The 26,605-nt window shown below is 37.8% G+C and overlaps 1 protein-coding gene across 1 annotated transcript; it reads right to left on the reverse strand.

Annotated features, from left to right (window-relative positions):
* Nucleotides 1-3,433: 3,433 nt before the first annotated feature.
* Nucleotides 3,434-6,939, reverse strand: LOC133788632 (protein SOSEKI 3). Its single transcript, XM_062226189.1, has 7 exons — nt 6,713-6,939; nt 6,157-6,585; nt 5,997-6,066; nt 5,786-5,901; nt 4,745-5,630; nt 3,964-4,260; nt 3,434-3,855 (listed from the first exon to the last, which is right to left on the reverse strand). Exons 2-7 carry the CDS (start codon nt 6,344-6,346, stop codon nt 3,783-3,785), a joined length of 1,632 nt encoding a protein of 543 aa, XP_062082173.1. The 5' UTR covers nt 6,347-6,585; nt 6,713-6,939; the 3' UTR covers nt 3,434-3,782.
* Between the last annotated feature and the right edge of the window lie 19,666 nt (nt 6,940-26,605).

Here is a 26,605-nt window from a genome sequence, read left to right on the forward strand (position 1 = left end):
AAAGAAATTGAAAAAAACACATACCCTAGACATTTTTGCGTAATGGGGTGTCGGTTTTTCTTCTCCGGTGAGGCTTGGTTTTTCTTCGTCTCCGGTGGGGGTTGGGGCTTGGTTTTTCTTCGTCTCCGGTGGGGGTTTTTCCGATCGTCGGGTGAGGGAGAGAGAAGCGTCGGGTGAGGGTGGGTGAGGGAGAGAGAGGCGTCGAGTGAGAGTAGTTATGTTGCTCGATGGTTTTGTGGGAGTGAAGAGTTTTGGGAGGGAACGGGAAATGGGCAGGGGAAAAGCCGAAATGTACGGTTTTTATTTAAGTTTTTTTATCACTATCGTGTACCATCTTGTACCATCGTGTACCATCGTACTATCGGGCAAGCATCGGGCACTTATCGGGTACCATCGTGTACAATCGTACTAATAGGTCTGCATTAACTTTATAACAACTATCGGGCATATATCGGACTACTATCGATCCATTATCGTACTTAAAAAGGGTGTATGATTGAAAATAATAATCGGGCAACCATCGGGTAGACATCGAACCTTAATGACCATCGGGTAACCAAACATATCGGGCAAGCATCGGGTGGCCATCGGACCTCATCCCTAACCTTGAAACTCAACAACTATCGTTCTTGCATCGGGCCTCTATCGGACACTATCGGGCATTTAGAAAAAAACTCAAGGAACCCAAAAAAACGCAGATTTTCACAGACTACGATTTTCACCCAAAAAACAGCAAAAAATACCAACAAACTACAGATCCAACATCTAAACAGCATTCTAAATCATAAAAGCAACCAACAACAACAAGAATCAAAGAAAATCACTTACCCATGTGTATATTTCTTGCAAGATTTTAGAGAGGAAAGGTATGAGATTTTGTTATGAGAGGGGTATTTTTGGTATTAAATGAAAGATGAGTATTTGTATCATATGGTGGTTAACTTTGGTTCAAATTTTAATTATTAAGCCAATGTAAGCATGATTTATCAAATTTCCCTTTTAAAAAGGAAAAGAAATATATATACCTTGCAAATTGTTTAAGATAGCAAAAAAGGAGAAAAAAAACCTTATATTACAATATTGACGCCAGTTGCCAGTACTATAACACATATCAGAATCTTTATTTTTTTCTTTAAACAAAGGAGGTGAACATGTAAAATCTATACAATCCGTTCTCAGATCTTAGCCAATAAATTTCCTTCTTTTTAGAGAAAAGTAATATGTACAATATATACAACACATTCTAAAGTAGTTTAGTGTTTTTTTTTCCTAAACCAAATATGCTTAATTATCCTTTTTTTTAACAAGTGATACCTGATTCTGCTTACTCAGAAGGATGAAGACCCAACACTGTTGAGCACATGTTAACAACAATAATGGACAGTGACAGACCAAAAGCTAGCTACAACACTGCTCAAAATTTAGAGAGAGAGAGAGAGAGAGAGAGACTTTTGGCTTTGGTCTCCGCCCATACAGCCAAGACAAACCAAGGATACGCATTACAATCAGTATTTACTCATTATTAGTTGGACCACATGTCCACACCAATTATAAGAACCCTCAAAAGACCTCCTTACGTAGTCAGTCACTTTATTCAATTATTCTCTCTCTCTCTCTCTCTCTCTCTCTCTCTCTCTACCATACTAATTGTCATTTTTTTTACCTTAGAGTATGGTCTAAGTTTCTGTATTTTAGTACATACAACTACATTCTACAAACCCAAAAATGAAAAGGAGTTTGTTGTGTATTTGATCAAGTTATCAAAATGTTAAAGAACTGCTTTGCCATAAGAAAAAGCAATAAAAAGTTTTCAACAGGGATGGAAAAAGAAAGAAAACCCCAAAACCCAGATGCACCACAACCAAGGAAAAGCCTCAGACAGCTCAATTTATTCTCCACCAACCACTGCCTCCTTCTCACTCTAAATGCCTCAAAAAGCCTAAATTCCGAGTAAACATATTAAAGAAAGTGTCTCACACGTGAGAATAGCTTTTTGGCAGGCCATGCCCCATTGCCCCCAGCCACTTCTTTTATAAACAAACATTTAGTTTGTCAAGGGATATATAATTAAACATGCTGAAACCAAACAATAATAAACTATAGCAATGTCTAATTCTACATCTGTCGAGCAGAAACCCCACATTTATTTTAACCTACTTGCATATAGAAAACGACAAGGAAAACATACTGGGCTATGTGGCAGTGGCACTAGCATTATATAAACAAGCAGAGTTTTCATCAAAGAAAGAAACAAGAAATGATTGTATAATTTTCACTCCACTATTTTGCTATGGCAAGGCCCAAGGAAAGGTTGTTACTTTGACTTAATTATTTTTAATAATAAAAAAAAAAAAATACCCCTTTTTTGCATTGTGAACTGCGAGTCAAATATCTGCCTTTTTTGAAATGAGAGTCAAAACCAAATAACATAGGTAGGCAAAGGAATCCTATGAAAATGCGAATTGTTGAGTTTGCCATGCAACAATATCTAATTCTAAAAGGGCACAGCTAGAATATATTGCTGTTGGACATTGTTTTTTTATTTTTATTTTTATTTTTATTTTTAAATTTTATTTTCAGAAATAAGAATAGAAAACAAATTTTGTAATTTAAAAAAAAATATTTAGTTAATGTTTACCAAAAATAATTTTTTAGATTTATTTGTAAAATAGAAACTTAAATAAAAGATTAAAAAATACATGTACAAAGAAAAAAATCTTTTAAAAATTTAAAATAAATAATGAGATAAAATAATATGAAAGCAAAAATGATGAAAAATAATTTGAGAAATTTTGAGGAAAAAAAATTGAGAAGAGAGAAATTGATACAAAAAAATTGAGATTGATGAGAGAGAAAATTGTGAGATAAAGAAAGTCAGCTTACAAGAAGTGATGAAAGAGAAAATAATAAATAAGAAAATAATGATATCAAAAGTGATGAGAGAAAGTTTTATTAGAGAAAGTAAAGAAAGATAAATTAATATGAAAAAATAATCTGAAAGAAAAAATGATGAAAAATAATTAGAGAAATTTTGAAAAAAAAATATTGAGAAGAGATAAATTGATGCAAAAAAAATTAAGAGATTGATGAGAGAATTGTGAGATAGAAAAAGTGAGCATACATGAAGTGAAGAAAGAGAATAATAAATGATAGAGAAAATAAAGATATCAAAAGTGACGAGATAGGAAGTGACATTAAAAAAAAGTAAGAAAGATAAATTAATGAAAAAAAATAATTTGAGATAATAATAATTATAAATATTATGTTAAAAAAAATTGATAAAAACAAAATTTGAGAATTGAAATAGTTCTCCAAACACCCGTATTTTAGGATTTAAAAACAAAATACAATTTTTTTTTTAGTTAAGGAGCCGCCGTGTTTTTGCAAAACACATCTCCCGAGATTATGTGATTTCCATGGGGTAAAAAGGAAATGAGTAAAAAGATAACATCTTTTAACGTTAGCTACAGAAAAGTACAATCCCTATTGAAAAACTAAACCCAAAAATCCAACCCCTATTCTCAACACTCAGGAGTTGGTCCACCAGGACCACAGTGTCCAGGCATTAAACTACCTGTAATCCCCACCTTTGCAAGCAAAGATTTTCTCTATTCATTTCACTAGCAAAATTTACAAAAAGATCATTACACGTAATGCGCCGCACCCAAAAAAATTTGCCTCATTTGAAATTCAAACAAAGACTGAAACCTAATTGTACAGAATAAACAAAGTGCCTAAAATGGTGTGAATCCATTACTTGATCATATGTTTGGAGAGATTCTCTACGTGCTGCCAACTGTGGTCGTATGGCACGGCGCTTTGGACTGGATTATAACCCTAGCTCCTGAAGCAAGCCTGTTGGAGAAAATTAACAAAACTGTCAATCCATGTGGATAAATAAATTTGGGAGTATTTGATAATATCTGAAGCAAATAATGTACAAAATGAGGAGTCAATACTTAACTTTCTTCAATCTTAATCATCTTCTCCTCCTCCCTAAAAGAATCTAGTCTTTTCGACTCCCTTTTGGCTGAAGGTTCTGTAATTCTTTTACTAGCACCATTGGATGCGCTTGGAGAAATGATCTTCGAGCCATCAATACCATCAGAAGAGTTTCTTGGTCTATCGGAAGCTGGGGATCTCATAGATTCACATCGTGGTTGCTTTGTTAGTGAAGCCTTGATCGATCTTGGGATGCATTTTGAACGCCCTGAGGTAGACTCTTCATTATCCTCATTTGATTCTAATTGCTTACATGTCCTGCAAGGTTGTGTTATCTAGCAAGCATGAAAACTTGGAAACTTAAAATTGAAGAGCCAAATAACCAAGAAACAGGTAAATCTTCTACACTCAAAACAATTCTTCTGATGTAAGTTAACAGGAGCTACATCACTTCTAGTCTATAATTTGACCGAAGAAGTTTATTTTGACCTTTGACTAGCTTTGTGCCATTATCTTCATTAAACAAGGCTCAGCGAGCATTCCCGCAAAAACCGGAACCAAGCTGCACTAAACAGCATCTCCTCGATAGTCATTACTAAATTAAGTGTTTTTTTTGCTTACACACTAAAACACAATGATTATTAAGTAGTTGAATCAACTAAAAAGCTTCACTACTTGGACTTACAAATTAACCAAACTACTTCCATCATAAATAATTTATATTTGCAGCATAAGAGACTTGAGATACATAAAAAGCATCTAACAGAGTGTAAAATTGAAAGAATCAAGGGACAAAAGTAACCTGTCCGCATTATATGACGATGAACGCTTCAGAGTTGTATGACCATCTTCTTTGAGCAATTTCGTCTCTATCAAGCTCCCACTGAAATATTCTTTATCTTCCATTCTTAAACCCATAAACTTTGGATTCTCTGACAGGCAATCAAGCTCCCCCATCATAATCGAACTAGAGAAAAAGGGAGAGAACTTTGAATGAGAAAACCTTGGTTTGTACGAAGGAATGAGGCCAAGACCATGATCTTTAACTGAAATTGAGCCACACGATATGAGTTGCATCAAAACACTTGAAGCCTTGATCCTTGCATTGTTTGGCATCCGAATGTCTTCCTCTTCAAGAATTCTGAAACTATTCATCTTACTAGCATCAGCTCTAATCAAAGATTCTAAGGTTTCAGTCTTCCCACCAGAGGATGAGGCACTAGAGGTGGATGGAGGAGGTGAAACTGAATCACTGCAAATTTCCATGTTATCTTTTCCCCTCAGAATCTGATTTTGATAACTCTCACTACAGTCAGGCTCTAATGAGCCATCATCAGTTGAAACACCTCTAGTACAAGTTTCACGCACTTTTGATCTACCCACATTTTCCTCTGTCTGTGTTGAAGCATCGGCTGAACCATCAGTCTTGTAAATTTTGTACTCAGTCAAGCTCAGTGAATTCGACCATGTGGAAGAAATCTTCCCAGCTCTTGACTCTGGAGAAACAGCTGAAGAGCCAGGACTTTTAACTGGAGGGGAGAGTTCCTCCTCTTGAGAATGCTTGGTTTCCTTCCCATTTAGACTGGATGAAGATGAAGAATCGTCTTGGCTTCTACAAGATGTAGGTCCTGGTAATTGTTTCAAATTTAAGCTCTGCATTTTCACATTCACAACGGGGCTGAACCGATCTAAAAAATAAAAAAAGTTTCCGCTCTCAGTTTGATTCGTCATAGTCATAGAATTCTATTGTGTTGTTATGCATTTCAATATAAGAATCGAAATGTTTCTACTCGAATTATATTTTCTGGGCAACCAGAAAATGATGAAAAGAAAAGTAAACTACCTGAATTAGAATCTTCAAAGAGCTCTGAGCCTTTGAGAACGTACTCGTTGCCATGGGCAGGGTGAATTAGATCGTCTTCACTGAGATCATGCCAAACAAATCCATTCTTATAGCTTCTGCAATGAATTACAGCGAAAAACAAAATCTATGAGGACGGACCCAAAAGACCAAGTATTGCAAATTCTCGTAGAAAGGACTGAAAGAATTTGACCTTTTCGAAGACCATGAATACATGTTAGACATTCCTCTGCCTCTCAAAACATTAAGCCTCTCAATCATATCTGCGAACAACTCATAAATTTTATAAATATAAATAATCGAAATGAAAGAGATGGTTCTGGTTCTGGTTCTGGTTCTGGTACTGTAATTACCTCTAAGATAAAGCCCGTCCGGAGACGAAATAGGAACCTCCATGAAATGAGGATGCTCAAGCTGACGATTTCTGCAGAGGTAGTAAACCACAGGGACTTTCCGATTCTGATGGTACTTTGGAGACTTCTCCGTCCACACTTTCGCTCTCTCCGGACTCACTTGCCGGTACTTCTTCATCCTCGCGTCCATTCTTTCACCACCAACAACCAAGAAAAACCCTAACCAAGCTCCGTCCAATCGTCCCCAAACAAAAAACGCACAACTTCGCAAGAACTATTCAACCACTCTCAAAAGAAAAAAAAGATTTTTCCCATTCCTCTTCCTGATATGGAACCGGTATATACTCGTAACTAAGCTATTCGTGATCTCCAAATCAGTTACAAAGTTTCAGAAATTACACCATTTCTTGAATCAAAGCCGAACCAAATCTGTACAAGTTAAAATGGAACAGTGATCAAATGAGTTCTTACATATGTATGTGTATATATATAAATAATTTGGTATAACAGTACACGTAAAGATACAAGAGTTCAGAGAGAGAGAGAGAGAGTAAACCTGAGAAGTAGTAGAAGAAGACGAAGAAGAAGACGAAGAAGGGAGATATATGTGCATAGTAATAAGAGGGAATGGGGATGAAGAAAGAGACGCCCGCATTTAATGCTTGCTGAGGGAGGTAACTGTATCTGTATATGATTCGGTAGAGAAGGACAACCACACTGCACTGCGCTATGGGAGCTTCAAAACCCACAGATAATGTCTACTCTCTCTCTCTCTCTCTCTCTCTCATCTATCTTTTATCAGTTTTTTTCTTTGGAGAAAAAAAGGGTTTGTTTTAATTATTTAATGTTTGTGCCGATATTACCCTTCTGTGCCGTAAGGATTGGGGGCAGTGGTTGATTTGTACATGGGATGTAGTTGGGTCTTGTTGGGCAGATAATATGATAAAACTAAGAATAATAGTGTTAATAACGTTAAATATGGTTTGTTATTTGTTAATTATCAAATCATTTGATAAGAGAAGGAATCATTCCTACCACCTTATTCTTCTAATAAGGTTTTAATTTTATTTATATATTTTTGGTTGAAGTCTTTCTTTTATTTTGAGGTCAGAGAATTATTTCATGTGAAATTTCAATATGATACATTTAATACACATCTCTTACTTAAATAAAAGATACTAAAAATTAAAATATAGAATAAGTGGCTCTCACTTGAATAACTGAAGAATAAGACTACAAACTTATAAGTAACTCTCCGTCAACATAATAGGGATATCCTCAAGCCAAGTACAATTTATAGAGTTTTTATTTTTAAACAAAAATTACCCGAAGTATGTGCCACTAAATTGGAGTTTCTACTAGAGTGGAAAAATAATAGTGTAATTATCATTTTGACATGTGTTTTTTGTAAAAGTTAACAATTGGATCCTTGTTAAATAATAATTTAAATTTTATATTTTGCAAAATTGAACAAAATAATTCATTGAGTCTAATTTTGGTCAAATATTTTTTTAATAGGACCAAAATATCCCTAATTTTATTAAGTTAAGAATTAATTAAATAATTAAAACATATTGTAAAAAAATTAAATTGATTTTAAAATAAAAAATATCAATAACAACTATTTTAAATGATAAAAAATTAACATAAATAATCATATTTTACTAAATACAAAACTAAATATGTTATTCGATTTTTCTTCGCGATTTCTTCATCTTCTTCTTCTTCTTCAGCAATACATAAATCTGAGCTCGTCCACTAGCAGAGGAGATCTAGAGATCACGAAGCATTAACAATGGAGGACCGACCACGGATCTGGGCCAGGGATGTAAATGGGGCGGGTCTGCCCCGCCCCGCCCCGCCCTGATTAGTTTCTTGGAGCGGGGCGGGTCGCCCCGCCCCATTTGCCCCATTTAACTTTTTTTTTTTTTTTAAGAAACATTAAATTATAATTTTAGAATTTTCCCTACGCCTAAATATTATTGTTTATTGTAATATTTATATTTTACACTTGGTATCAACTACACCATCAAATATTATATTTTGTTTTTTTATTTTAACATTTACAAAATAAATACAAGAATAAGGATGAATTATATAAAACATATTTTTCAATATTTATAATTCTTTCTAGTCTATATAGAATTAAAAATATTCTAAACCACATATAAAATGTCAATTTTACGTATAAGTAGCATGAGAGAATTAAATTAGAGTATAAAAAAAAAAAAATTGAGGTGGGGCGGCCCCGCCCCGTTTAAATTCCTAGCGGGTCGGGGCTGCCCCGCCCCGTTTAAATTCATAGCGGGGCGGGGCGGGGCGGCGCCCCGCCCCGAATTCCGCCCCGTTTTTACCGGGGCAAAGATGCCCCGTCGGGTCGGGGCCCCGCCCCGCCCCGCCGCCCCATTTTTCCATCCTTAATCTGGGCTTGCAGATCTAGAGCATCAACCACGGATCTGGGCTTGTAGATATGGAGCGTCAACCTTGGAGCACCGACAAAGCTCGGGAGAGCATCGACCACAAAGCTGCATGAGGGGCTAACGGCGGTGGGTCTCGTGTCTGCAAGGACCGACCAACGACCATGGAAGGGAGATGAAGGCTATGTTTTTCATGACTTTTTGGAAAGTAGTGGAAGGGTCTGACGAGATCAAGTGATCAACTTTGAGAACTCAAATTCCAATATGTTAAAAAACAAAAAGCTAAACCTATATTTGATTAGATATTGTATTTTTTTATTGTTAGATTATTTGAGTGATCTGTTTAATATTAATATAAGTTTTGATTGAACTTTTCTAGTCGGTGTTCTTGTTCTTGATTTGATTTTAGTTTTGTGTAAGCTCAATATGTTTCACCAAAATTATCTTCTGATTTAAGGATTATTTGGGGATTGAATTGGTCTTTGATTTGTTGGATTTGAAATTCTTGGTTGAATTCTAGTTGATTGAATATGGAGATGTCAAATTTGAGGAAGAAGAAGAAGAAGAAGAGGGGAGGATGAGTTGTAGTGGTTTAGGTTAGATTTGAAGTTTTCAATTTTGTTTTAATTTTTGCTCTTGATGATTTTAATTAGATTTAGGGTTTCTAAATGAAATTGTTTTTTTTAAGTTTCAATTTGATTAACGTTGTAATTTTATGATTTAAAACTATGTTTTAAGTTTGTATTTAGCTTTAATTTTGAGTTTCGTTGATTATAATGATTTTATATGTTTTAATTAGTTAAAATAAATATTTTTTATTATTTTTAAATCATATATCATTTTTTTTAAGTATTAAATTAATAAATATTTTATTTCAAATTATTAAAAAAATCTAATTTATAAAAGTAAGGGTATTTTGGTCATATTAAAAATTTTTGACAAAAATTGGACTCAATGTATTATTTTATTCCATTTTGGAAAACATAGAATTCAAATTGTCATTTAACAAAATAAAGAGTCTGATCGATAACTTTTACAAAACACAGGATCCAAAATGGTATTTACACAAAATAATACATGAACGATTTAGACAATTTAATAACATCAACAACCAAACTCTATTATAAGAAACCCATAAGCAAGTTGTGTTACGAAGTAAGTTGAACGCTCCTTAAATTTAGGTCCTCAACCAACTCTAACTTGCTTTTAATGGGCAAATTCTCGACTACCTCAATAGAGATAATAATATGGAAGAAAACAACTTTTGAAGCTATAATTCTCTCTTCTTCTTTTTTTCAACTTTGTTCATAACTCAATGTTTTGGTTTTGGATTAGCTTCCACTATGCATTGGTAGGATTGATGAAGAGTTGGATAAATGCAGGGGAAAAAATAGTACAATAGATTGAGAAGATTGTAGCTCTCTTATATGTTGTAGTAGTAATAACTTCATTTTAGTGTTATTTTAGAATATGTTTTTGTGATAATATTGAGTCTATATGTGTGTTTTGTGCAAGATTACGCTTTTTTTTTTTTGTCTTTGTTATAGGTTGGTGCGGTGAATCACGAGAAAATATAAAAAGAAGTGAAAATTATGGAAAAACAATGATCTTAGCGGTTGTTGGACTCAAAATGATGCTAAAGACGATTAAAAGTTAGTTTTTGATGAAGAGAAGAGTTGAAAGAAGAAATTTGGGAAAAAATGGAATTAGAGTTGCGACTTGGGCTTACCAGTCGCGACTCAAGGCAAGTAAAAAATGCATGGATTATGGAGGCAATTAGTGTCGCGACTTAGGCTTACAAGTCGTGACTCAAGGCAAAGTCAGAGGCTACGCAAAGGAAAAAAATAGACACGAGCCGCGACCCAGAGAAGGCCAAGTCATGACCCGCATATGAAAAACACAGCTCTTGTTATTTTTATTTTTTTTACTATTAATTCGTATTTAGGGCTTAATTACGTTATTAGGTCAGTTTTTAATTACGTTGTTATAGACTAATTTTGATTCTTAGGCTAGTTATTCTACATTTTTATATGTTTCTTTCTTCTTTAAGTTTGTCAATCTTATGTTTTTGAATTATTATTTTGTGATTTAGTCATGTCTGATATGAACTAAACAATTTTATCTAGGGTTTAATGTAGTCACTTGGATTTCTATCTAATTTAATTATAATGTTCTATTGATTTTTCTTCTCTGTGATATGAACTAAACAATGTGTGTTTAATGCTAGTAAATGTCTGATCAATATTTGCTGTATTTATGATTTTGATTTAAGATTCGAAAGATAAGAATTGGATATGCTATCATTATATAGACATAGGTTGCATATTGGACGAAAGTACCTATATGACTTGTGTAGTAAGTAGGTTTCCATGCTTAATGTCTTCTATATGTTTAAGTTTATCACAGAGATGTAGAAAACTTGCATATAGGTTGAGATCTTATATCTTGAAAAAGAATATGAATCGAATTATGTTAACCTACTATTAGAATAGGAAAAAAGAAATTTAAAATTGATTAATAAAATTGGTAGAATGAAAAATTGATGAAATTAACACCCTATATCTTTTTAATAGTGATTTAAATCTATTAATTAGTGATTCTTGTTCTTAGTTTTTTTTAATTTTAAAATTAAATTCATTCTTCTAAACTTTGGTTGCCAAATAAAAATTAAAAGAATAATTAGTGATAATTGGAAAATAGTCGTTGTGGTGATTGATCCTCTTTAAGATCAACTGTTTTAACTACCTCACTGACCAAAAACAATTAGTTGGTTAAATCTGTTACCGTTTCTTGCTTCAGCTATAGTCTATAAATAGCTTTAGCTTTTTTGTTTAAAGACTTATAATCAATTCAAGAGTAAGAGAGAGACAGAGATTAGGAGAGCTTGTTAGAGAGAGTTTTTCAGTTCTTTGAGATTAAGGGCTGAGGGTGCACTCGGGGTTTGGTTGAAGAACTGAGATTGTTCTTCTGTTCTGAGTGCTATGAGCTTGAGAGATTTTGTCAGTTGTGTTATGTACAAGTTCAGATTCTTATTATTGGATTCGAGTTGATGAAGCTCAGCTGGAGTATGGCCAGGGATCATATTGATCTCTAGGACCGGAACCAGGATAACTTCTGTGTTGTTCTTTCATTGTTCCTCTGTTTATATATTCTTGCTTAATTGATTTCGTTTCTGATCCTAACCAAATATTTGATTTGTTTGACCATCAATTATTTAGATCAGTCTGTTTGTTAGATAGATTTCTAACAGTGGTATCAGAGATAGGTTCGTGATCGGCAAGAAGGCACCAAGATCATTCAAGATTGATCTGTTCTTTTAAAGATGGTCACATCAGCAAGGTTCGAACTTGAGAAGTTCGATGGAACAGGAGATTTTGGTCTATGGAGGGAAAGCTTGAAAGGAATTCTTGTTCATCAGAAAGTTGCCAAAGCACTCAAACCAAAGGATGAACTTTTTGAGAAATTGAAGAAAGAAGAGATTGAGGATATGGAAGAGTTGGCCTATTATACCATTATCATGTACCTGTCCAACACAGTGAGAAGAAAGGTTCAAAGCTTGAAGACAGCCAGGGAGTTGTGGGATAAACTCGAGGAAATCTATATGAAGCCCTCTTTAACTAACAAAATAAATCTGTTAGAATCATTATATGGCTTTAAAATGATTTCAAATATGTCTTTAGATGATAATCTTGATGCTTTTAATCAAATTATAATTGGTTTGGATAACCTGAAATACACTGTAGATGAAGAAAGTCAAGCTGTCATTTTGCTTCGATCTCTACCAACTGCTTACCAAGAACTGAAGGCGGTGATTAAGTATGGAAGGGACACACTTACCCTCAGTGATGTTCTTGGAGCACTTAAATCAAAAGAACATGAATTAAACAAGGAGAAGGACAAAGTGAAAGATGAAGCTTTCATGGCCAAAGGAAGTGATCATGCCAGAGGAAGAGATCAGACCAGAAGAGATCCATTCAGAGGACATTACAGATCTCATTCAAGATCAAAATCCAGGGGAAAACATCACAAAGATAGAAAGTGTTATTTCTGTGGCAAAGTTGGGCACATCAGAAGGTTCTGCACCGAGTTTAAAAACAAACTCAAGGAAGACAGGGAAAAGAAGCAAGACTCTGTGTCCATTGCTGAAGATACAGATCAATGTTCTTCTGATGGCGACTTATATACGGTTTCTGATCAAAGAATCACTAAAGAGTGGATTCTTGATTCCGGTTGCACATTTCATATGTGTCCAACACTTGAAAACTTTGTTGATTACCAAAAGGTTAATTATGGCACTGTACTAATGGGTAATGACAATTCTTGCAGGGTTATTAGCATAGGAAAAGTGGCAATCAAGCACTTTGATGGTACAGTTCGCATACTGAATAATGTCAGACATATCCCAGAGTTAAGAAGAAATCTTGTGTCACTTGGTTTCTTAGAAAATGAAGGCTTTAGCTATAAATCAATAAATGGCTTGATGAAAATCTCAAAGGGGTCTCTCACTGTGATGAAGGGTGAGAAGAAAAATGGATTGTACATTCTTCAAGGTGAAACAGTTATATCTTCTGAAGCAGACACAGTGAAACACCAAGAATCAGAAATGGAGATTTGGCATAAGAGAATGGGGAACATGAGTGAACAAGGGATTAAGGAATTAAACAAGCAAGGCTTATTGGGAAGTTTCAAATCAAGCTCTTTACCATTCTGTGAAGCATGTGTACTGAGGAAGCATCACAGATTAAAATTCACTGCTGCAACACATGATTCAAAGAGACCTTTGGAATATTTACATGCTGACTTGTGGGGGTCTCATAAGATTGGAACTCATTCAGGTAAACATTATTTTTTGTCTATAGTTGATGACTTTAGTAGATATGTTTGGGTGTATTTGCTTAATACAAAAGATGAGTGTTTGCTGAAATTTAAAGAATGGAAAACTGAGGTGGAAAATCAATATGATCGAAAACTGAAAATTTTGAGAACTGATAATGGCCTTGAATTTGTTAACACTGAGTTCAATTTGTTGTGTTCTGAATTTGGCATTGTTAGACATAGAACTGTTAAGCACACACCTCAACAAAATGGTGTTGCCGAGAGAATGAATAGAACTTTGCTTAATAAAGTTAGGTGCTTGTTGATTAGTTCTGGTTTAGGAAAGAATTTTTGGGGGGAAGCTTTGATTACTGCATGTTATTTGATAAATAGAAGTCATAGTAGGGTCTTAAAATTGAAAACACCTTATGAAATGCTAGTTGGTAAAGCACCAAGTCTCAGGCACTTAAGAATATTTGGCTGCACTACCTATGCTCATCAAAAAGAAGATAAACTTGATCCTAGAGCCATGAAATGTATTTTTCTGGGTTATCCTACTGGTGTGAAAGGTTATAGACTATGTACTATTGAAAATGGAAGACCTAAGATTGTTATCTCTAGAGATGTAGTTTTCAATGAACATGAGTTTATGCACTTGAAAGCCGAGAAGGGTATGTTTTCTGATTTTGCAGGAAACAACAAAGGCAGAAAAGACCTGACTGAATTTGAAACAGAGTTTGGAACTTCAACAACAAATGACCAAGCTCCTGCTCACACTGACGAAACTGATGCTGAAGAACCAGTTCAAGGACCTGAAACTGAGGTGGAACAACAAGAAATGGTTCAGTCAGATCAAACTGAGTTGGAAGAATACCAATTGGCTCGAGACAGAACTAGAAGAGAAATAAGGCCACCAAAAAGATCTGCTGAAGCTGATCTAATAGCCTATGCTCTAGCTACTATCCAACCTGAAGAAATACCAGAACCAACCACCTATGAGGAAGTTGTGGAAAGCAAGTCAGGGAAGAAATGGTTAGCTGCTATGGAAGAAGAAATGGACTCCTTGAAGAAGAACAAGACATGGATAATAGTACCAAGGCCTCATGGACAGAAAGTGGTATCATGCAGATGGATTTTCAGAATAAAAGAAGGCATGACAGAAAAGGAACCACCTAGATACAAGGCCAGACTGGTAGCAAAAGGGTTCACATAGGTTGAGGGAATAGATTACACTGATATATTCTCTCCTGTGGTGAAATACAAAACCATTAGGATGATGCTTGTTGTTGCTACACATCAGAGCCTTGAAGTTGAGCAATTAGATGTTCAAACTGCTTTCTTGAACGGTTTCCTTGAGGAAGAAATCTACATGGAGCAACCACCTGGTTTTCAGGTGGAAAATAACAAAACAGAAATGGTATGCTTGCTCAAGAGATCTTTATATGGATTGAAGCAATCTCCAAGACAATGGAACAAGAGGTTCAACTTATTTGCTCAAGGGATTGGTTTTGTAAGGTCGAAATTTGATTCTTGCTTATACTATAAGGATTTGGAAACAACAAGTACTATTTTCTTGTTATTGTATGTTGATGACATGATGATCATCAGTAGAGACAAGACAAAGATCAAATTTATCAAAGATAAACTCAAGTTTGAGTTTGAAATGAAGGACCTTGGACCAGTGAGGAAAATTCTAGGCATAGAGGTTCTAAGAAACAAGAATGAAGGGAAATTGATTCTCAATCAAAGCAGCTACATTGCTAAGGTGATAAAAAGGTTCAACTTGGATACTTCTAAGGCTACTGTAGTACCATTAGCTGGACACTTTAAGCTGTCCAATGAACAATGTCCTAAAACTGAAATTGAGAGGAAGGAAATGGAGAAGGTTCCCTATGTTGTAGCTGTTGGATGCCTGATGTACATCATGGTAAGCACAAGACCAGATATTGCACACTCTTTAAGTGTTCTGAGCAGATACATGTCAAATCCTGGTCCCGAGCACTGGAAAGCTTTAAAATGGCTGATAAGATATCTGAAGGGAACGTCCAAGTATGGCTTGATATATGAAAGGGACCCTGGAAAAGTTTCCCTGAATGGTTATGTAGATGCTGACTATGCCTCTAACAGGGACAACAGAAGGTCTACTACAGCTTATGTTTTTGTCCTAAACAAGAGTTGCATAAGCTAGAAATCAGAACAGCAACAAGTGGTAGCTTTGTCTACAACATAATCCAAATTTATGGCCACAACTGAAGCTTTTAAAGAAGCAATTTGGATTCAAGGAATTCTCCAAGAGTTGAAACTATTGAAGGAAAAAGGAACAATCTACTCGGACAGCCAATCATCAATTCATTTGTGTAAAAAATCCTGTTTACCATGAGAAGAGTAAACATATTGACATCAGGCTATACTGGATAAGAGAGAAGATTGAAGGCAAAATACTCGAACTGGAGAAAGTTCACACTAGTGAGAACCCTGCAGACATGGGAACTAAGGTTCTAACTCTGAGCAAGTTGAAACATTGTCTCAACCTGCTGAACAATAGAGATTGCTGAAATTTTTTTGAGCTCATCATCATCTTCAAAGATCAATCTTAGGTAAAACTCTTAATCTTTAAAGGATCAAGGTGGAATTTGTGGTGATTGATCCTCTTTAAGATCAACTGTTTTAACTACCTCACTGACCAAAAACAATTAGTTGGTTAAATCTGTTACCGTTTCTAACTTCAGCTATAGTTTATAAATAACTTTAGCTTTTTTTGTTTAAAGACTTCTAATCAATTCAAGAGTAAGAGAGAGACAGAGATTAGGAAAGCTTGTTAGAGAGAGTTTTTCAGTTCTTTGAGATTAAGGGCTGAGGGTGTACTCGGGGTTTGGTTGAAGAACTGAGATTGTTCTTCTGTTCTGAGTGCTGTGAGCTTGAGAGATTCTGTCAGTTGTGTTCTGTACAAGTTCAGATTCTTATTATTGGATTCGAGTTGATGAAGCTCAGCTGGAGTATGGCCAGGGATCATATTGATCTCTAGGACCGGAACCAGGATAACTTCTGTGTTGTTCTTTCATTGTTCCTCTGTTTATATATTCTTGCTTAATTGATTTCGTTTCTGATCCTAACCAAATATTTGATTTGTTTGACCATCAATTATTTAGATCAGTCTGTTTGTTAGATAGATTTCTAACAGTCTTTGTGGGGCGATACTCTATTTATCATCTATATTACTTGAATCGATTGCGTGCACTTGCGTATATATATTTTCGCGATCAAGTAGAAAGGATGAATACAAAGTATTAATGCAAAATTATTAAGTTCTTTATTGAAAAATATATATATTTAAACCTTTTTAAATGATCTTTTTATATGACTTTTTTTTTGTCTTTTTTCCATCCTCTCGTTTTTTAAGGATTGAGAAGGAGGCCTAATCCTTCTATCTATCTTTTCCATCCTACTTTCTTCATTCTTTCGTAAATACCTCGTGCCAAACATAGTGCAAGAGTTACCTTTTGAACTTGTTATACATTCAAGTCTAATGCATGACAAATAATTTTTTTAAATTTCTAAAAATTAAGAGTGATCTTGATTGATGTTATTGTATTATTATACATTATGTATAGTAACTTTAATACATAACAACATTTTATTATATCATAAAATTATATGTTAGTGCTAGATTTCATTCTCAATGCTATGAAAGTGCAAAATGTAAAATCAACATTATACTAGTTGTTATAAAGCTTGAGCTTTAAAATTAACCATCGAATGAGGTATGAGCCCAAAAGCTAGCATTCGCTTCTCTATATGGAAATTGTAATAAATGTGGGGTGTACGAAGATGATGCTTTGGTTGTTTTCTCTAGGTGAGATGGATTAAGCATTCAAATAAATAATGTAAAAGATGAGCTTTCTTTTATAGGCAAACGAAGGTGGCTCTTAATAGATGGATTATGGGAGACTTCTTAGGCAAAGTCCTACTCATAGATGGAAGGCTATCTATAAGCTTGCATATAGGTAAACCTTAGGGGGACACAAAGGAGTTATCACACATTATCAAGGTGATAAGAGCACTGCCTTATTGTGATTTTATTGGAACTAGATTGTGTGTAGTGCACTTTCCCAAGTCGCCTCTGTTGACCCAAGATTTGGCCAACTGACACGGAGTCAGAATATGCTTGATATGAATTAAAGAGATGAGAAGAACGTAATGACAAAAGCAAATAAGACACAGTATTTTATAGTGGTTCGGCCCCAGGATTTGGTAATGACCTACGACCACTTAGAATGATATTGATATAAAAAACCAGAAGAGTGATCAAAGAACTAGGGTTCAATGAGTTTCACCGCTTTCTGAAGAACAATACAATATTCCTAGGATAATTACTATAATCTCTCACGATTCAAGAGCAAAAAGTTCCTCTCCCTTGAGCTATCTCTTGCTATTTATAGGCTCAAGGGGGATTACAAAAGATTGTTACAGATATTCTTCCCTGAATCCTCAGATACTCAGGAGATTATGTGAGATAAATTCGGGATTCATAAAGATCTTCCCATTAATGTCGCCTGGTACACGGAACTATCGACCAGACTGGTTGCAGGTAAGAAAGGCTTGCACTGCTTCAAATGTGCCCTCTGGTCGATACTCTAGCAGAACGTTTCCAGGTGTCAGCCACGTGTCCAGGGATCACTTGCCACATCACCAATGCTAATTTTACGGATAACAACCTCTATTAAAGAATGTTGTACGTATTTTCTCCAAGAGAGTAATTAAGCTTCATGGAAGATGATGAAGCCCTTATGAACTCGCCTAGAGCTCCTCGGGAGGAAAGACTCTCCCCGTGTTGACCGTGCACCGCCTCCAGAGAAGTATGTCCTTGAGGAGGACTACGTCTTGAGGACTACAGTTAAGACGTCTTGTCCTTTCCAATCAAGTCCTACAGGCCTGCGAGAACCGTCCTTCGAGCCTGGAGTAGAGTGTCAGGTGTCAAGCGCAGTGACCCTGGACCACACTGTTACCCAAGTCCTGGTGCTAAGTCCGTACAAGTGACAAGCAAGATGTCTCCTGACACCGTCTGACATGGGAAAATTTATAGATACCCCTGATAATGTCTGTGACGTGCTACCTCAAAAAGTTGTGGGTTGTAACCTCATAAATGGGCCCACTGGGATACGTCTGGGCCCACTAGCTCCTTATTTAAGGGAATGTATATTTGTTATTCATTAATACCCCATGAAGGGAGAATGTTTGTAATAAATCACCATTAAGGGAATTAGTTTCCCTCAGCCATATATAAATAGGGCTAGGGCACACATTGTAAATGATCTCCACTTTTGTAATCAAAGCATTGCTAAAACGCTGCATGAACTCCATAGAAGCTTGAGACCCCAAGCTTCTCAAATTCTAATACAAGTGACTCGTGCACTAGGGTTAATTAATAACCTGAACGACATAAAAATATGTGTTATCTATTGCAGTTCTTTAAGCCTCTGTTTAACTAGTTGATAGATAAAAAAAAAAAAGGCAGTCAATATTTTGGTGTTTTCATTGAGAGCTTGAAGAAAGTTTTGAAGATACAGCCATGGTGACTACCAGATGCAATGTTATTGAAGAAATCCCTCCTCCCATCGTCGCTGGGGAGGAGAACCAGGTCGACCACCTCTACTAGCTAATCCGAAGGTTGCCCATGATGACGACTACAACAAAAATGATGAGTATGACGGCGAGGACGGAGACGACTACCACAAAAGTGAGTACTCCCAATCGTTTTACATGGAGGAGCCACTAGAAGTGGTGGCCCTCAAGGGTCAAATTGCCTTCCAACAACACATGAGGTGGTTAATGCCATGAAGGCTACTTTGATGGCTAAAAGGCTGCAAGTGGACCCTCATGGCGAAGTACCACCTATGCAGCCAGCTAGCGTGCCCCTTGCACACCCAACTGGAGTGCCACCTGCTTAATCAGCGGGTGTGCTCCCCAACCACCCAGTTGATATGGTGCAAAATCCGCCAGTTGGCATGCCACCTGTGCACCCAGCTATAGCACCCCTCGCGCCTCAGGCTCATGGGAAAGAGAAGGCTATGCCCTCCCAAAAAGAGAAAGATGACTCGTCGGGCCTCTAAGCCCATTCACATCCCGAGAAAGGGCCAATGAACATGAGTTTCATGGGGTTCGAGGACACTGGCAGACCGTCAGCGTCCGTAGAGCCCAGGACCTTCCGCCCACGCGCGCTGCGATAGACTGTGCCAGGCCCAGAGGAGGTGTTCCACCCATGCCTCGACAACCCAAGAGAAACCCCGGACAAGGGGCCAACACAAGAAATGTCTTCGCTAACTAAGGAACAAAATTAATGTCTCGGTTAACAATGAATATGTTGATTCCAAGGGGGAAACCAAAGCAGGATTCCCCGAGGACGGTTGTCGCCGCAATGCATAGCCCGACCTACAAGATGACTTGAATGCTCTCATGAATAGAGTAGGTCCCAAGGACCTCCCCGGCAGTCAGCCACAACTAGGGGTGGCAATTTGGGTCACGACACGATGACACGACACGACACGATTAAGGTAAACACGAACACGACACGTTTAATAATCGTGTCGTGTTTGTGTTTGAGTTTTTGACACGTTTAAAAATCGTGTCGTGTTCGTGTTTACCTTAATCGTGTCGTGTCATAATCGTGTCGACCCATTTAATAATCGTGTCAGACACGATAACACGAATACTTTACATAGGTTTTCTGATTTTTTTTCGTATAATTATGATTAATCGTGTCATAATCGTGTTATCGTGTTCGTGTCGTGTTGACCCGTTTAATAATCGTGTCGTGTTCGTGTTCATATTTTTGACACGTTTAATAATCGTGTCGTGTTCGTGTTGACCTTAATCGTGTCGTGTCATAATCGTGTCGACACGAATCTGACACGTTTACACGAATTGCCACCCCTAGCCACAACCAGACCTCCGAGACAATCTCAATGTTAGAAGGAGAGAAGTTGTGCCTGACCAGAGGGCATACCCGTCACAAAGTGCCAACCAAGACCACAACCCTCTCCGCGCGGAGTTCGAGAGTTTAAAGAAAATAATGTTGAATATAGCCAGGAGACAGGGTCACGACTTTGACTCGGAGGATGAAGATGGGGAGCCATATACTGTAATGCCCCAACTCCAGGGACCGTTACGATGTTCCTTGTAAACAGTGCTAAACTCGCTAATCGAGTAATTTGGCCAAAAACGTGTAACTAAGTATGATTAGCAGTTTAGGGATTAAACATTTTGGTTAAGATGTAACGTTTCACTAGAGCGTTTAATATATACATTGGAATCCCGAAAATAAAGTTTCAGAGTCTATTACAGAAAATATTTACAACAAGCCGTTCTAAGCGGCAAAACAGGGTTTAACCCTAGTTCCACTTTAAACCTCGGCCGTGGCGGACGAGTAGCTGCATATGTACACGTCATCACCTAAGCTCTCCAACTCAAGGATGGTCCAGCTTCCTCTTGCCTTTACCTGCACCACATAGCACCCGTGAGCCGAAGCCCAGCAAGAAAACACAGTAAAGCATGATATAATATCAACAATAACCATAATAGCCATTCAGGACCAACGGTCCAAAACTGATAGGTGACAATAGCCAAAAGTCACAGAAGTGGGTACAACTCCCTCTAGCCATGTGACGATAGGGTCACCAGGGCTTAATTGATAAGTGGTTCTTTCATAAGTTCAATCAGGATAGGTGCATGGTAATTGGTCACCAACATAACCATCCTCCCGACTCTAGAGTCGTAACTAAGGACAGCGTCCCCCAGCCATGTGACAAACAGTCACTGGGGTCATATACCTTGGCTTTGAACATCTGGTCTTAGACCAGGCAAGCGCTTATAAGTTCTTCGACTTTAGGGTCGGTCCAGCATTAATGCCATAGAGCCATTCAATGCATGTTCATCGATTTTAGGGTCGGTCCCTGACTAGTCAGTGCCATACACAAGTAAGTCATACCACCAAACATATATCACATGTTCAACATTCATAAACACGGTATTCAGCATGCTCACTAATCAGGTACTAGTACAATTAGGACCATGCACAACCACAGAGGCTCAAGCTCTGAACAATATCATACCCAGTATACAAAGCATGACCTAATCACATGTTTCTCATGCATCATATGTATAATATTCAACAATCCAACATGCACCAATAACAGCCATGCATGTCACGTTTAATAATCAACCAACATGCATCAAGAATAGCCATGCATGTCATACTTAATAATCAACCGACATGCATCAAGAATAGCCATGCATGTCATACTTAATAATCAACCATCATGTATCAAGAATAGCCATGCATGTCATACATATACACAGGGTGCAGTTTTCTTACCTCAGGTTCGAGCTAGAATGATTTAAAGAACGACCCTTGAGAACGATCAACTTTTAGTCCTTTAGTGGTCACCTAGTCATAACCAAATATAAGATACCATTAATAAAAATGATCAACATAAGTTCCGAAACCAATATCTAGCCTCCAGGACATCAATCCCCACTTAACCGGGTACTAGGTTCAACCCCGAGGCCTAAGGCTTGAATCCCCAAGCTAAAAACACCATTCTGGTCAAAAAGGTCACTAAGGGCTGCGGCCCGCCCTAGTTGCGCCGTGGCGCGCCCCCCAGACAGAGGCAACCCCCTATGCCAGACACCTTGAGTCGCGGCGCACCACAGCCATGCCGCGACTCAATACCCAGTTTTGCCAAAAACTCAGCACGCACCAGCTCGCCTCCCCTGTGTTTTCCCTTGGAACCAAGCCCTTCAAACTTGTCCCAAACCTCAACCTAACACCCAATTCAACCACCAAACATCCTCTACAACTCACCCTCATCAAAACCCAAAGTAAACATCACCCAAACTTCTATTAATTCAAACTTTCTACAAGAGATTCACAAGCTGAAAACTAAAGCTCAAAACAGAGCACACCATAAAATACATGACTGGAACTCACCTCAAACTCAATTTTGAATCCCTTTTAATGGCTGAGACAAGTTCCCTAGCTTCCCCCTTTGATCTCCTAGCTTAACTCCTCAAGATGGCTCTCAAAATTTGAAAGAAAGATGAGGAAGAAATCTTGTACGGGAGAGAAAGGAAGAGATGAGGATGGGCTCTGTTTTTGATATAACTCCACAGCTTTCTAAACCTCATAGGCTGATACAAATCCTTAAGGTCAAAAGACCATAATGCCCCTAGGCCAAATAAATCCCTCTATAGGCTTCCGAGGGTAAAACCGTCCTTTCCCGCCTATCTCGTTAATTATAATTAACGCTCTCCAATTCCTGCTATTCTCAATATTCTCAAATACCAATAAATCATATCCCATTACCCTTTTATTCCCGGTAATGCTCTAATCATCAAAATGACCCCGGGACTCACCCCGAGCCCCGAACTTAAACCCGTTATGACTAGACCGAACACTTACATCTCATGATCGTCTCATGCCGAATAGCTCGCACCAGTCCACCTTATAATGTGGCTATATTAATTAATCACAACCATACACCCAAAATACACAATTATGCCCACAGTGGCCAAATTACCAAAATACCCTTATAATAATAAATACTCCCATATGCATGCATTCACCATCATATAATAATATAATTCACGTAAACATGCATATAATCATTAAATACCATAATAAATCAATTATGACCCTCCTGACCTTCTAATCAAGGTTCTAAACCTTATTAGGAAATTTGGGGCATTACATATACTCCACACTTTGTGGAAGCCTCATTACCTCGAGGCTTCAAGATGCTAGACATCACTCCCTACAATGGAGTTACAAACCTCTCCAACCATCCATCCAAGTTCAACATATAGATGTCGGTGCACCGCGTCTCTGAGGACGCAAGATGCAATGTCTTCCTGTTAACCTTGATAGGACCTGCAGACGAGTGGTTCAAGAAGCACCAACCAAGATCAATCCACTCCTGGCACCAACTCTCCGCGACCTTCCGAAGATAGTACATAGCTGCTCGGAAAGTGAATTTCGAGGTCGTTGCTTTAGCCAACATTAAGCAAGGACCTCTCAAGACCCTTAAGGCGTACATCAAATGCTTTAAGGAGGAAGCAACCAGGACCAAGAGGGTCGATGATGGCCAACAGTTGATGGCCTTGCAAGCGAGCATCCGACCAAGTTATCCATTATGGAACGACCTACAAAGTCGAGGATGCCACAAGCTCGACGTCTTCATACGTAAGGCCCAAGAATATATTCACTAGGAAGATGCCTAGATTGGAGCATTCAGAGGACCAATTTCCATCCCGACTCCAACAGTCCCAGCTGCCATAGGTTTGGGGCCACAGTTCTCACTACACACTCCAACACAAATGAGTGTTATGAGCACCCCTCAATACAATCCATTTGTTCCCCAAGCTTGGTTTTAGTGCCTCTCCTTCTGGGTATGGAGCAACTCTCACTGAATACAGTGCTTTTCAACCTACTTTCAGTGCAGGAACAGTGGCTCCAGCCCAGTCAGCTGCACCTAGCGAGGGCCCCAACGGGAGCAAGCGTGGGGGAAAAGGCAAGGGCAAGAAGCCTAAGAGAACTGGCGCTCCAGAGAAGAGGTACACTCCTCAGTATTTTGAGTACACCGACTTGGTGGATTCTTAGGAAAACATCTTTGTAATGCCCTACTAATCCAGGACCGTTACACCATGTGTTTAAAATAATGCTTAAATCATTAAGCGAGTCATTTGAACTCAAAAGTGTAATTAAGACTATTCAAAGATTAGGTGTTAAAAAATTTCGGTAAAAAAGGTATAAACTTTTTCCATTATAACTTAAAATGTTTACAGGGGATCTAAGCAAGAGTTTTTAAATTAAAGTAATTACACTCAAAATTACAAAAGTAGCTGACTTAAGCGGCAAAATTAGATTGGTAACCTAAGTCCCTCACATTACTTGACTGTTGTGGTCGAGCTGGCTGGATATATATGCGCCACCCCAAAGCTCTCGAACGCATGGCTGGTTTAGCTACTCCTTGCTCTTACATGCACCACGTAGCCCTCGTGAGCCAACGCCCAACAAGAAAATCCAAATTAGCAGCACAGATAATCAACATGATATAAATCATTAATAATGTGCTTAACAGTTATATCCAACGCACATGCAGGCATTCAATTCATTTACGTGACCATAGAGCCACATGAGTGCATACCGTACTATTTTCTTTCAAAGCGGCTATACATTCGTATGAGAGCATATCACCATCCTTTCTTTCAAGCTGCTATAGAGTTGTACAAGTGCATATCGCACTCCTTTCTTTCAAGCGGGTATAGGGTCGTACGAGCGCATATCACACTACCAGATACAAACAGATACACAGTTCACACATAACACAACTATTTACATATGTATTTTCATGTTTAAACAAACTTTCCAAAGCGTAATTATACCCAAACTTTCAATAACTGGGGCTCAAGACCTATTCTCAACACAGGTTTTGTTTTCTAACCTTGGGTCTTGTGCTGCTGACATAATGACCTCGAGTGCAATCCCTTTCTCAAGCCCAGCGGAATCCTAGTCACAACGTAAATGAAGCACTCATTCGAGATTAAACTCAGATCCCGAGTACCAACCTAACCTTTATACCCTTTGAACTACCAACCCAATTAACGGGGTATTAAAAAGTCCCTCGATCCTGTAATGCCCTGGATAGCTAAGACCGCTACACTGTGTACTCATAAAGGTGCAAGACTTGCTAATAAAGTCATTAATTTAAAAATGTGTCACTAAACATGTATGAGCTAGGGTTAAAAAGGTTTTGGTCTCAAAAGTTTCACCTTATATAATTAAACAGTTATATATATGGGATCCCAAAAGAAACAGAGTTCAAAAGTTGGATTACAGACTCCCCAAAATACAGACAACTGTCAGCCATACTAAGGCAAAATGAACATTTCTGGATCTTGCGTCCCTACCTAAACCTCAACTGTGGCAGCTGAGCAGCTTGTCATGTACATTCCGCTCGCAGAGCTTTCCAAATCAGGGCTGATCAAGTTTTCCCTTGCCTTTACCTGCACCATGTAGCACCCGTGAGCCAAGGCCCAGCAAGAAAACATAATAGGCAATGCAACCAATAGCAACAGATAGTTAATTCATCAAGCATGACCAAACACTTGTTATTCCACATTAATCACTTATCACATATTCATAATCAACAATGGAATTAATCGTTCTAACAGTCAAATCACATAATAACTAGGTCACATAATAATCAGGGCCGACAACTTAGGCCACACCCTCTGTTTACCCCACTGACTTCGGCCCGCTTAAACCGAGCTCAGTGCATATTAAGCTGTCCTCGACTACCAGTGGCCAAGCCGCGCCCTGTGCGCTAGTGTAACCCTTGGCACTCTTAGGCTGTTGGTTCACTGATTAATTTACATGGCATAATACCACCCTTTCAAGCATACACATTAGGGAACCCTTAGTCCCATTACAGATATACAACCAGGTGCAGTTTTCTTACCTTTAGTCTCTGCGTTCACTGATTATGAGCGACCCTCCTCGAGCATGATCCATTCCCGAGCCCTAGCCTTAACACCTAGTCACAACCAAGATATTGGGTTCCATTAATATTCAGATATAGGTTTTCGGGTACAAAACTAACTTCCGGGAAACCGAATTCCACCAAGATTCCCGAGCACTCTAGGCTAGATTCCCGTGCTTTAAAACCCTAAATGTTCAAGTACACTCCTAAGGGCTACAGCCCTTGACGCTTAGCCATGGCTCTGCCCTAAAATAGAACCAAGGCCACCCCTGAAAGAAGACACGCACCGCGGCCCTTCCTTTAGGCGTCGGGGCACTTACCCCTGGTCGAGTCTCCCTGGCTCCTATGCATCCTAGGGCCGCAACACTTTAGAACAGAGTCGCGGCCCTTCTCTTCGTGCCCAAAAATTCCACCATTTTCAACCTCTAAACCTTACCCAAAATCATCCCAAAGCTTCCTAATTCAAAACCAATTAATCCCAACACTAGAATGACTCTAACAACTTAATTCAACTGAAAACCTAACTTAAAACTCATTGAAATCCTACTTTCAATTTCTGAAACTCAAGAACTTCAAAACACCCAACCAGCCATGCAAAACTCGAATTTAAACCTCTCATTCACAAATTGAAGCTTACCTCTTCTACTGAACCACTTCTCTAAGCAAAATCCAAGTTAATTC

Source organism: Humulus lupulus, chromosome 7, assembly GCF_963169125.1.
Source record: "Humulus lupulus chromosome 7, drHumLupu1.1, whole genome shotgun sequence".
Classification (NCBI taxonomy): Eukaryota; Viridiplantae; Streptophyta; class Magnoliopsida; order Rosales; family Cannabaceae; genus Humulus; species Humulus lupulus.

What these genes read in the sequence shown, in the direction of transcription:
- LOC133788632 (XM_062226189.1), bottom strand. Translation starts at nt 6,346, where the DNA reads ATGGACGCGAGGATGAAGAAGTACCGGCAAGTGAGTCCGGAGAGAGCG. An exon ending in TATTCATGGTCTTCGAAAAG is followed by an intron (nt 5,902 to 5,996) that starts GTCAAATTCTTT and finishes AATTCATTGCAG; the next exon opens with AAGCTATAAGAATGGATTTG. An exon ending in ATGATTAAGATTGAAGAAAG is followed by an intron (nt 3,856 to 3,963) that starts TTAAGTATTGAC and finishes TTTCTCCAACAG; the next exon opens with GCTTGCTTCAGGAGCTAGGG.